Source organism: Oryctolagus cuniculus, chromosome 12, assembly GCF_964237555.1.
Source record: "Oryctolagus cuniculus chromosome 12, mOryCun1.1, whole genome shotgun sequence".
In the NCBI taxonomy this organism is placed as follows: domain Eukaryota; kingdom Metazoa; phylum Chordata; class Mammalia; order Lagomorpha; family Leporidae; genus Oryctolagus; species Oryctolagus cuniculus.
The window spans coordinates 105,696,529-105,708,809 of record NC_091443.1 but is presented as its reverse complement, the minus strand read 5'-3'; the positions used below and the strand labels follow the sequence as shown (position 1 = coordinate 105,708,809).

The 12,281-nt window shown below is 59.6% G+C and overlaps 1 protein-coding gene across 3 annotated transcripts in view; it reads right to left on the bottom strand.

Moving 5' to 3' along the window:
- RASGRF1 (Ras protein specific guanine nucleotide releasing factor 1) overlaps nt 1–12,281 on the bottom strand; it is a 98,979-nt gene that overhangs the window by 67,425 nt on the left and 19,273 nt on the right. For all 3 annotated transcript variants that reach the window (XM_051834574.2, XM_051834572.2, XM_051834573.2), the window contains exon 2: nt 7,468–7,574. Coding sequence is in view for 2 of the 3 variants with exons in the window: in XM_051834572.2 (XP_051690532.2) it covers nt 7,468–7,574 (107 nt within the window). In the remaining variant the exon portion in view is untranslated. The remainder of the gene's footprint in view (nt 1–7,467; nt 7,575–12,281) is intronic.

Here is a 12,281-nt window from a genome sequence, read left to right as displayed (position 1 = left end):
CCAGCTGCAAAGCCACCCCCAGGAAGCCCTCCCTGGTAGCCCCTGGTCTTGATGGGGGTCCCTACAGCACCCAGGCTCCCACGTCTCCAGGTGCTGCCACTGCCTAGGCTGAGTCAATGCTGTTTGCTCCTGCATCCCCAGAGCCTGACACCATGTCTGGCAGGTGCAGGTGTGTGGTGAACATTTGCGGGGAAGGTTTGGCATCCTCGGGTGTGTCTGTCCCCAAACCTGGCCCGAGGCCCTCAATTCTCCCTCACCCTGTCCCCCTACTCCCCTCTCCACTCTGTGCCCTGTCCCAGGACCACCTGGGAGCCCCCTCCCTGCCCCTCCCATATCTCTGGCTGTTGGCACCACCCAAGCCCCATCCCTGGGTCTGTCCTCGGCCGCAGGGCCCTCTGCCCCCCACCCTCCCTCTGGGGGCCTCTGAGCACCCAGCAGTGCCCGCCCAGCTGCTGCAGGCGTCTCCCGCCTTCCTGCTCCCATTCCTGATTGTGCTCTTCCTGCTTGCTGGTAGTGGTGGTGGTGGTGGTGGGGTCCCGCCATGTCCTGCCTGGGCCCCAGCACAGCCTCACTCAGGGCCCAGCTCATGAGAGGCCTCATCCTCTGACCTGGTCTGCCTGGGCTCAGTCCCAGCACCCCCCCACCCCCACCCCGAGGGGCCCTTTACCAAGGTGTGCCTCGGTTTCTCATCTGTAGAATGGGGAGGAAACCAGCAGCCACCCTGGAGCGTTGCTGCGAGGGCTGACTCAGCAGCAGCCCAGGGGGAGCCGAGGATGTGTTGGGCACATGTTGGCTGGAACACCCCTGGGCCCCCTCCCTCCCTGCTCTGTCCCTGCCCAAGCCCAGGGGCCTGCCCTCCCCCGTCCCCAAGGCCTTTGCTCCTCCTCTCTAGGAGCTCTTGCCCCTGCCGCACACCCACCCAGGCCGACAGAAAGATGCACACGGCACCAAGCTGTCCCCTCCATTCCCCAGACGCCCCGCCCCCACCCCACCCAGCAGTGACCCCTTTGCAGGAAGGGCAGCCTCCATCATGTACCCGTCTTCTCTCCTCCCATTGGCATCAGACGTTTGCCCCCTGGCACCCACAGGGCCTGGTCCCTCCCTGGGCCACCGCTCTCTCCCATCGGCCCAATGGAGAGGCGCGTTGGCCATTCCTGGTGTGAGCTTCCCGCCAGCCAGGACACGGTGCATTCCTGGGGGCCACGTGCGGGATGCCGGCTTCTGTCTCAGATGCGGGAGCTGCGTTGCTCAAGCTCACGCAGCCTCCGTGGTTCTAGGTGCACAGGGGACAATGACAGCTTCCCCACCACAGGAGGCTCCTCGGCTGATGGGGACAGGGAGGCTCCAGAGCGCTGTCCCCTGAGGACATCAGAGGGAGCTTCCCAGCGCAGGAAGCGGGTCGTGGCGGCAGCCGGCAGAGTGGGAGGGGCCTGGCACCAACAGGACAAGAAGCAGGTGCGGAGAGCAGGTGGAGTGCTCGCCCCGGGCTTTTCAAGGGAGACAGCAGCTGGCAGAGCGCGCGCCGGCTTGCAGCGCTGGCTCAGGACTGCGGCGGGGCTGTGCGTCTCCTAAGAGGTTTTACAGCTCCTCTAACACCCCAAGGGACTCAGCTGGCCAAGTGTCTGCTTCCGCGCCCTCACACGGCCCAGTCCCTGGTGCCTCCCCTCCCCCTAAGGCGCCAGAGCCCAGGCTGGTCCGCAGCAGGAGTGGCTGCCTCTCCTCCCCACCGCCCTCCCTCCTTCCCGTCCGACAAGCATTTCCTGGGCACCTCCCTGTGCCCTGTGCCGGGGGGGGGTGCCCTTTGGAGACAGGCACAGGCCAGAAGGGACTCACGAATCTGGCAAGGCAGAAGACACTGAGGTGGGGCTGTGTGCAGGGGGGTTGGGGAGCGACTTGTCCCGGAAGCAGCCAATTAGCGATGGAGGTGGAGTCAAGGTGTGTAGGGGGTATTCCCCTACCTGGGATGCCGGTTACAAGACACACACAGTTCCACTCTGCCCTGCACATGCGCACACACAGCCATCCCATAATGCTCAGCTACGACACATCCAGCGTGAGGGGACATTGTGTCTGCACAGGTACTAACACACCACTGCGTTTATTTTTATGCACAGAACGTATCTGTTATGCTGATGTAAATAAAAACTAAGTTGGGAATATGCAAAGATACTTAATATTCAATATGGTAGCCGGTAAAGCCTCCACCTGCGACACCGACATCCCACATGGGCGCCGGTTAGAGTCCTGGCTGCTCCACTTCCAATCCAGCTCTCTGCTATGACCTGGGAGAGCAGTAGAAGATGGCCCAAGTGCTTGGGCCCCTGCACCCACATGGGAGAACGGGAAGAAGCTCCTGGCTCCTGGCTTCGGATCAGCACAGCTCCGACCATTGTGGTCATTTGGGGGAGTGAACCAGTGGCTGGAAGACCTTTCTCTTGGTCTCTCCCTCTCTGTCTATAACTCCGTCTCTCAAATAAATAAGTAAATCTTTAAAAAAAAAACACTCCGTGTGGCTGTGGAAGAGAGCCAGTTTCTCCCTTGACACGTGTGAATGCACACACACGTGCACACACTCATACACACGCATGCACAGTGCACACACATTCACACACATACACCATTTGCACACACACACGTGGACACACAAGCACACACATGCCCACACACATGCACAATGCACACACACATTCTCACGCCAGCACATACGCACACTTACACACACATGCATGCACACGGACGCACACACACATGCCCGAGGTCTGAGGCTGAGGAAAGATGGGGGGTTGTGGCTTCCCCTAGGCCTGCAGCCAGCTCCCTGGATAAGCAGGTGATGGCTCACGGAGGCCCAGGGGCTCAGCCAGGCTGGCAAAGGGCCACTCTGCTGGGGAAGCTGACTTGGTTCCCTTGCCAGTGGGCATCACTGTGCCCCCCCCCCCACCGGCTGAACAGGCAGTGTCCCTCCGGGGTCAGTGAGCTGATCCACACGTGACCTGCGTGGCCCACTGGCACAGCCCGGGCTCTGCAGATGTTCATGAACACAGGGCAGTTTCTGTTCAGAGGGAGCAGCCCCTTTGCTGGGGTGGGGGGAAGGCAGACACCAGTTCGGGCAATCCTGGGAGCCAGGATCGGGGACACTGCAGCCTGTGTGTGGCCCTGGTGTCACCACCCATGGCTGTCAGATGGGCCGGAGCGGCCGGCACGCTCGCTGGGGTTCCCTGAGGAGCACAGGACACGTGGTGTGGAAGAGCCTGCGGCCGGCAGGGGGTGGGGTGGAGGCAGAGGCGTCCTCAGAGGGGATGCCCTCTCTGGCAGGCCACTGGGGACGCCCACAGCCCGGCGAGGGCGGATACCGATCACATGCCTGATTTCCTTGGCCACTCAGAGCCAGGTTTCTGTTTAGTGAACGGCTTAGAACTGCCCTGCCTGCCTGTGACGGGTTTGACACCTGCCACTGGGCTCTGGTATGGGCAGTGCCCTTGCTCTCAGGATGGGGCGAGCCCCAAGGTGGGCGTGGCCTTTTAGAGTGGGAGACTGGGGAGTTGTTAGCTTGAGGATTGGGCAGGGGGTGGCCCCAGGAGCTGAGAACCAGCCAGGAAGCAGCAGCGACAGTCCACCAGGACCTGAATGCGGCCACCACACGGACTGAGCTGGGAAGCGGATTCCCCCCCGGGGCCCCTGGACACAGCCCAGCCTGACCGCCTCCTGGAAATTCGGCCACTGCCCGGCCCAGAGCGCGACCTTCCAACAACCCTGAGATGCTGGGGGTGGGGACAGGCGCTGTTCAAGTGCTGAGTCTGTGGTGATTCGCTGTGTAGAAAAGAAAATTAACACATTTTCTCTAAAATCAATAGACGTGGAGGTTCTTCGAAAAGTTTTCAGAAAAATGCAATGGAAAGATAAGTTTATCTTGGAGCCAACATGTTTTGGAACCCATCTGTTGTGTTTTCATGAACTCGTTGAAGACATCTTGTGCGTATGGATTCCAACTTGTCTTGCACAAAAAAAAAAGCTTTCCTTTCTCCCTCCCTCCCTTTGATCATTCCTTCCTTCCAGAGGCAGAGAGAGAGAGAAAGAGAGAGAGAAAGAAAGAGGGAGAGAGAGAGAGAGAGAGGGAGAGAGAGAGGGAGAGAGAGGGAGAGAGAGGGGGAGAGAGGGAGAGAGAGAAAGAGGGAGAGAGAGAGAGAGAGAGGGAGAGAGAGAGGGAGAGAGAGGGAGAGAGAGGGGGAGAGAGGGGGAGAGAGGGAGAGAGAGAAAGAGGGAGAGAGAGAAAGAGGGAGAGAGAGAGGGAGAGAGAGAGAGAGAGAGGGAGAGAGAGAAAGAGGGAGAGAGAGAGAGGGAGAGAGAGGAGCACTCCCATCCACTGATTCACAGCCCAAATGCCTACAATGGCTGAGGTTAGGCCAAGCCAAAGCTGGGAGCTGGGACCTCACTCCAGGTCTCCCATGTGGGTAGGAGGGCCCCAACCACTCGAACCATCGTCGGCTGTGTCCTGGCACCTGCAGGAACAGGGAGCTGGAATTGGGTGCCCAGGAACTGGGATGTGGGAGGTGGGCATCTTAACTGCTAGGCTGAGCACCCCCCATAAATTGATCAGTTAGCTCCATTTCCATGAACTTGGTGAAGCACCTGCCTACATCTCCCTCATTTTATAGATGGGGGTTTGGACGCGCAAACCACGGACGCCGGGATCCTGACCACCCCCACCCCTCAACGTGTCCTCTCGAACCAAGGTTAAGACAATTCCATCGCCGCGGGAAGTTTCTCCCGCCCCTTTCCAGTAACCCCTGCCTCAAAGACGACTACCGCTCTTCTCTCTGTCCGCCCAGTTCTACCGCTCCGCTCTCTGTCCGCCCAGTTCTACCGCTCCGCTCTCTGTCTGCCCGGCTAGTTTTGGCTGTCGTAGAATTCCACGCAGCTGGAGCCACGCAGCCGCACGCATGCGCTACTCTGTCCGCGGCTGCACCCGGCGTGTTGATTTCGAAGGCCTCCCGCCTCGTTCACGCATTTGCGGGGGATTCTTTCTCACTGCTGAGCCGCATTCTATGGCACGGGTGGACCTCGCTTCATTGAGACATTTCCTGTCGATGGACGCCCGAGCCAGTTCCAGGGTTCGATGACTGTGCACACAAAACAGATCCTTTATGTATGAGACCGTGGCATCCGCGTTTCATTTTTCTGGGATAAATACCAAGAAGAGGAACTGGTAGGTCAGAGAGTAAGTGTCTGCTTAACTTTCTTTTTTTTCTTTAAAGATTTATTTTTTTTTGAAAGTCGGAGTTACACAGAGAGAAGGAGAGGCAGAGAGAGAGAGAGAGAGCTCTTTCATCTGCTGGTTCACTCCCCAGTTGGCCGCACTGGCCGGAGCTGCAGTGATCCAGAGTCAGGAGCTTCTTCTGGGTCTCCCACATGGGTGCAGGGGCCCAAGGACATGGGCCATCTTCTACTGCTTTCCCAGGCCACAGCAGAGAGCTGGATCAGAAGTGGAGCAGCAGGGACTCGAACCAGCACCCATATGGGATGCACTGAAGGCAGCAGCTTTACCCACTACGTCACAGCGCCGGCCTCTGCTTAACTTTTTTTTTTTTTTTTTTTTGACAGGCAGAGTTAGTGAGAGAGAGAGAGAGAGACAGAGAGAAAGGTCTTCCTTCTGTTGATTCACACCCCAAATGGCTGCTATGGCCGGCGCATTGCGCCGATCCAAGCCAGGAGCCGGGTGCTTCCTCCTGGTCTCCCATGGGGTGCAGGACCCAAGCACTTGGGCCATCCTCCACTGCACTCCCTGGCCACAGCAGAGAGCTGGCCTGGAAGAGGGGCAACCGGGACAGAATCTGGTGCCCCGACAGGGACTAGAACCCGGGGTGCCGGTGCTGCAGGTGGAGGATTAGCCTAGTGAGCCACAGCGCCGGCTACCTGCTTAACTTCTAAAGCAACTGCTAGCTATGGTTCCAGGGTTGTGTGGCATCTTATGCTCCTGCCAGCACTGACTCTGAGTGGTCCTCTGTGCCCCACATTCGTATCACCAGTCTTTGTCACTGAAGCCGCTCTGTTTTGCACTGTGTCTAGGAGACCCTTGGGCTTGAGGATTTGCCGAGTCAGCGTAGCCCTGGTCCTCAGAACGTGCAACCAGCCTGAATTCTTCCAAGCTCACCCACTTACAGAGCCTCTTCACATAAACTTCCCCTGACCCGCAAATCAACCCCTTGAATAGTTCCACTTTGGTGTCAGGCAGAATGAGGTCCGACTGCTCTGCTTGAATCTGGGTTCCTCTTCATTCAATTCCGTCCTCCGTGACGCCGGCAGTCTCAACTCCAAATCACAGCTCTGGCCGTGTAACGCCCCTGGTGTAAGACTCTCCATGGCTCCCTACTGCCCGCAGAACAATGGTGAAGCAGCTCAGCCAAGCTTTCAAGGCCGGTTATGGGCTGGGGCCAGCCCACCGTCCAACCTCGTCTACCTCTGACATCCAAACTGTGTCTCTTCTTGATTCTTGGAATTCCCTTTCCTGTATCAATGCTTTTATTTAAAGCCTTTAATTAATTGATCGATTGATTGATCCTTTCATCCATCCACCTACCCATCCATCCACCCATCTATCCATGCATCCACTCACCCACATCCCTTTCAACTTTCATTCAAACCTAAACACAACCTCTCTCTCTCCCCCCTCCACGCTAATCACTCTTTCTATGCCTTTATCAGGCCCTGAGAATGCAAAGACTCACACCTTGTCCAGGCCCTCAGGAGCGTCCGTGTTACAGCAACGTGGACACGGAGACATAGCCTTATACGCTAAGCCGCAAAATCTGCTGCCCCAAAGGCGCCGTAGCCCCCACAGTTCTTGGCCCTGCCAAGGGACTGTTAGCTCAGGGCCACATCCCGGCCCACAAGCCCATCACTTGCCCAGGCCCCGAGGACTCAGCCCGGCATGAGCCCCAACTGCTTGGCAGCAGGTCCTGTCCTGGGCTTCCCTCCCTGCCCGGCTCAGTGGGTCCCTTCCAGAGAGCGGGCGGAGGAGAGGGTCCAGGATTCCTGAGAGTTCAAGTTCAGAGAGGCTTAGTGGACTTCAGTCTCTAGATGAGAAAGCTGATCCCGGGGAGAAGACGGGACAAGTTCATGGTCACGCAGTACCCGGGAGGCCACGGCTGGGTTAGAAGCTCATACCCCTTTGATCAGACCGAGTCACACTAGGCTCCCCCAACGGGAGCCAAGCAGCTAGGCTGATGGAGCAGGGTGGGAGAGGGTGCTGCTGCTCCCGGTGGTCCCCCAGTGGGGAGGCACATCCCAGAGGTCCAGGCTCCAAGGGGGCAACATACAGACTTTCTCCCTCAACCCCCAGCCCGCGCTGTCCTCTGCCCGGAACTTGCGTTTGCTCATGACACAGCCCTGAGGTTCGGGCCCCTGCTGCCTACACTGCGGTTGGGGGCTTCCTTCCCCCTGGCAACGGGGTGGGGGGGTGGTGACACCTACCTGGCATGAGCGATGGCTGCCACCCACTCGTCACAATCCTTTGCATCCTCTGTCCGGAGCTCCAAAGCCTTCTGGTTCTCATGGGTGAAGTTCACCGTGAAGTAGTGCTGCGGCGAGAGGAAGGCATCTCCAGTTAGCAGGGAGCTCACGGGTCAGCCACGTCTCCGGCGACCGATCCAACTGCCTTGCCTCGTTTGCACACGACTGCACTATCTGGGATGGTCGGAATGCCATTCTACAAACAGGCTGTCATCCGAGTTAACAAAACCCGTGCTTACGATGCAGGAAGGGGGCAATACCTACAAGCCCTCAGTGCCCACAAATCGCAAAAAGCCAGTTGCAAAACGTCAGGCCCCCCAGGGGCGGGGGCGGGGGCGGGGAGGAGAGTACATCCTGAGAACTCTCCCCTTGGACACTGGGTCCCACTTCATTGCAGCTTGCATTTCATTCACTACAAAAGCTGAGAAGCACTCTCCTAGGTGCTGGGGTTACAGCAGGCACAGTGTTGCTGTGGATTCGTTTCTGGGAGGAGGAGAGAGCCCACCGGAAGCTCCCTCCGTCCAGCACAGGTGCTGACAGAGCGCTGAGTCAGCTGGGGGCCCTGTCCCCTGAAAGCCCAGGGCTCAGACTGTAGACCCATCTTTGCACTCCTGTCACATGAGTGAAATACACCTGCAGCTCTTGGAGCAAGGTCCAGCAGTGAGTAGGCACCACGTGTATGCTGTGATGAATGTAGTGTGGTCACTCCTGTAACGGAGGGGCCGGAGACAGCACGGGGAGCTCAGGAGGGCTTCCTGAAGCTGGGGCGTTGGTCCTGGCTCTAGTTCAGTTGATCGGAAGACTGTGGTGGGAGAGGGGGAGACGTCTGAGGGGCAGCCTCAGGGTGCAGAGGGAAGCTGGGAGTGAGGGGAGGCAGGCGAGGGCCAGGGGTTCAAACTGTGCATGTTTCTGGGGCCTGAGCCTGGTGCAACTGGGAGAAGGGAGGCAGGGAGCAGGTGCGGAGCAGGGCCCTTGGGGCTGCCGCTGGCAGGTGCACCTGGGGCAGGCCCCGGGTGGCTCCTTGCCAGAGAGGGTGCCAGGGAGCAGCACAGGGTGCGGTGTGTAAGCTGACGGCAGCCTCTGCTGACGTCACTGTTTCTGCTAACTGTCCGTCAAGGTGGCAGCCGGGGTGTGCGCGAGAGGCTGTTGTGGCCGAGTCAGTCTCTCGCTTGTTTCCTAGGAAACAGACAACTGGGGCTGGGGAAGGAAATGCCAGCCACCAGGGATTGGGGGGGGGCTCCAGTGGGCACCCCACCCCCTCGAGAGGGAAGCAGGATGAAAACCGAGCCGCCGGTGGCCGCCAACACCTCCCCTTCTCTCTCTCTCTCTCTCTTTCTCTCTCTCTCGTGTGTACATACTCACACACACACATGAATGCACACTGGTCTCCCATGAGCTCGGTTTCCCCACAGCCACCAAGTGAAACAGGTGTAGTGTGCTTTATAGCTGATGAGCCAGGGCTCAGAGAAGTCAAGCCACTTGTCCAAGGCCACACAGCTGGAAGAACACCTGGCCACAGGCACCCAGCACTGTCTACAGAGATGACAGAGGTGTGACTCGGAGGTGAGACTCTGGGTGCGGGGGTGGGGGCAGCATTACCGCGTCCCTTTAGGCCCCTGGGAGATGCCCCAGTTCCGGATGGGCCCACTGGCACAGCCACAGTGGGAGTGGTCCCTTTTCCCCTGGGTTTCCTGGGGGCGACACAGAGTTCCCAGCCCTGGGGAGGGTTGCGGGGTTGGCGGGAGGGCAGAGCTCAGAGCCACAGGGGAGACTGGGCTTGGCTGGGAAGGGCTGAAGCCACGCTGGAGACCCGCAGCCCCCTGCACCTCGCCCCTGACGGAAATGTGACCACAGCTAGAGAGGGGCACCAGGAAGACCCCACAGGCCTGGCCCCAGCCCTCAGGGACCGCCGTGCCTGACAGGTGCCAATGCTCTCGGACCAGGAGCGGGGCTCCCGGAACCTGCTGGAAGCTTGTCCCTTGCGAACCAGAGACTCCTTCCTGTCACCCCCCCACCCCCAGCCAGGTGCTGCCCATCAGCCTCGGTGTGGCCTCGCCCCACCTGGTCATCACTGCTCCAGGCGGGCCTCGGTCTGGTCTTCCTTGGAGGCAGTGTGCTGGCTCTGAGCCCGGAGGATCAGGTGAAGTAGAGAGGGGCTTTGGGGACAGCTGTGACCTGGGTGGGTCCCCGTGTGTCCTAACAAGCGGGCTGCAGGGACCAGGGTGGCAGTAGAGCATCTCCAGGCCTGGGCCTTGCAGCTGCAGGCGCTCCAGCCAGAAGGCAAAGGGGAACCTGGAGCACCTGCCGTGCCCAGCCTAGGGTGCTCGGTTCTTAGCACACATGTATAGAAAGGGGACAGCAGGAAGGTCGTGGACAATGCGCACATATCCTGCCTCTGGGCAGTGGGAGGAGCACACCCCAGCTTTGCGTGGGGCCCAGGCCAGACAGAGATAGGGCAGGAGACAGCCGTGAGTGGGAGGGGGGAGAGGCGCTCACAGCGGGAACCCTCCCGAAGGCGCAAAGCCCACAGGTGCAGACCGGGTGAGCGCCAGGCTCCTGGAGGATGCTAGGGCAAACCTAATGGAAACCACCAGGTTCTCCCAGCCCCGAGAAGAGAAATCTGAAGAATAGCCAGGGGCATGGGGCCCTACTGTGCGCCTGGCACCGTGCAGGTGCCTCCGTGGGGGACTTGCAGAGGAGGGGACATGACCCCCAGCCCACGGAGGGGCTGAGGTACCTGTAGGAGAGGGGTCCAGGGCACCCCATTGTTCTTTGCCCATCACACGTAAGGGCTCCCTGGGAGCTCTCTGGGGGCTGGTGGCTTCCTGGGTAGGGAAGAAGCGCTGGAAATGGGGTCTGATCCGGTGTCAGCTCGGCAGCTGGCCCAAAGCGTGGCTTGGGCAGCAAGTTCCTTCCTCCTCTTCCCCCCCCTTCCTCCCCCCCCCTTGAGTTTCTTCCTCTGCTGCCCATGAGTTGGGCCCTGAAACTTTTGCGAGCCCCCCCCCCCCCCATACAAATCAGGGGATCGCAAGCAGTTTGAGGGAAGTGGGGCTAAGGGGGAAATTTATCCTGCTGCCCCCAAACACCTGAAATTCACACACAGTAGGGATCGTCAAAGGGTTTACAAAAACATGCATTATGAAAAAGCTATGCATGGACGTTCAAATTGTTTTTGGGCATCGAAAAAACATCTTTTCATTCTATTTTTCCATGAAGCTTTTGCAGTACCCAAGTATGGACATACTCACATCTCACATGCGTCTGTTGAATGTGAGACAGACAGACAGACAGACACACACACAGAGACACAGGTGGAGAGCGTGTTGGGTCTCTGGGTCTCTCTCTCCTTGCAACTTGGACACGCCTCTGGTGGTTCTCAGATGCCTCCTCCCCACCACAGCCCTTGGGAGGCCCTGAATGTGTTTCTGGCTCTTTCTCCATTCAGGGCCAGGTGTGCAGCCCCAGTATGGCCTCGGGGCACTGTGTCCCAGGATCACCCCTGGTGGGGTGCACCCCAACATAGGCCAACCTGAGGCAGCCCCGGCAGGTCCCAAGGAACACTCAGGCTGGAGGCTCAGGTCCGGGTGCAATGCATTTGTCTGGGTCTCCGGGCAGCTTGGCCCAGGCTTGGGGTGGGGGTGTCTGGGACCCTTTTCCTTCTCCCCAGCACCCCGTGCCTGGCTGACCCACAGGCTTTTGGGCAGCTCAAGGTGGGGCTTGGGTTTGCTTTAACTAGGGACTCCAGAGTCCCGCTCTGAGCCTGGTGGGCACAAACGCATGCCTGAGGAATAGGACAGCGGGAAGACGCACAGACTGACTTGCAGGGCACCACTCAGAGGGCACCAGGGCGCTGTGGTCCTTGCCACAGTCAGTCTTGTTAAGGTTGATACGGGCATTGCAGACGGCCCCTCTGGGTACCTGGCACGTGCCAACCCCGCTGCCCTGTGTGGCTGCGCCTTGCACGGACGCAGCCCGTGTGCACAGCCCGGGACCTGGAGTTTGCTGTGCTCCGCTGTTAGCAGGGGTCAGCATCACGGTGGGCTCGCCCCAGATGAGCAGAGCCCTGGGGGCGGGCACTGGGGCGATGCCGGTTTCTCCGGGCCACTCTCTTTCCCACCCCCACCCTGCTCTCCAGCAGGAGCCAGGAATGGAGAAGGTGTCCTGGGGAAGCCGGTTCTGCTGCAGCGTCACAGTGAGGGAGGCTGAGGATGAGGGGGAAGTGGGCAGAGGGGGGGCTTCCTGTTGCCTCCCAGGGGGCCCTTCAGGTCCCCTCTCCCTCCTCCCTGCCAGCGTTCGGAAAATGTCAAACATTCACAAATTCCAGAGAACTTTTGCGCCAACCCCTGTATCGCCGCCTAGGTGTCGCCGTTGGCAACACCAGCAGAAAAGCTGGACCTTATCAGAGGGTCTTGGGCACGACTGACCCCCACAGAGGACCCCCCACACCACCCGTGGGCGCAGGATGTGTCCTCCGGGCACGGTCTGGGGGGATGGGCCCTCAGCTTGCACAGTTGTGGGGGCGGGGTCTGTAGGAGGCTTAGGGACCTTCTGGGGTTTCCGAGGCAAAGAGCACAGGGAAGTCTTGGCTTGGAGTAAGCCGGGCTCGTGGCTCAGTTTGGGTCAAGGCGTCCACGCCCCACCAGTCCTCACTGGGGGCCCTCTCGGGCTGGGACAGAGCTTCTGGGACAAAGGGACAGAGAGCAAGAAGTGGCCTCAGTGATGGGGGGAGAAGGGACGTTCACATTCCCACACGTCTTGGGTGACAGCAGATGAAC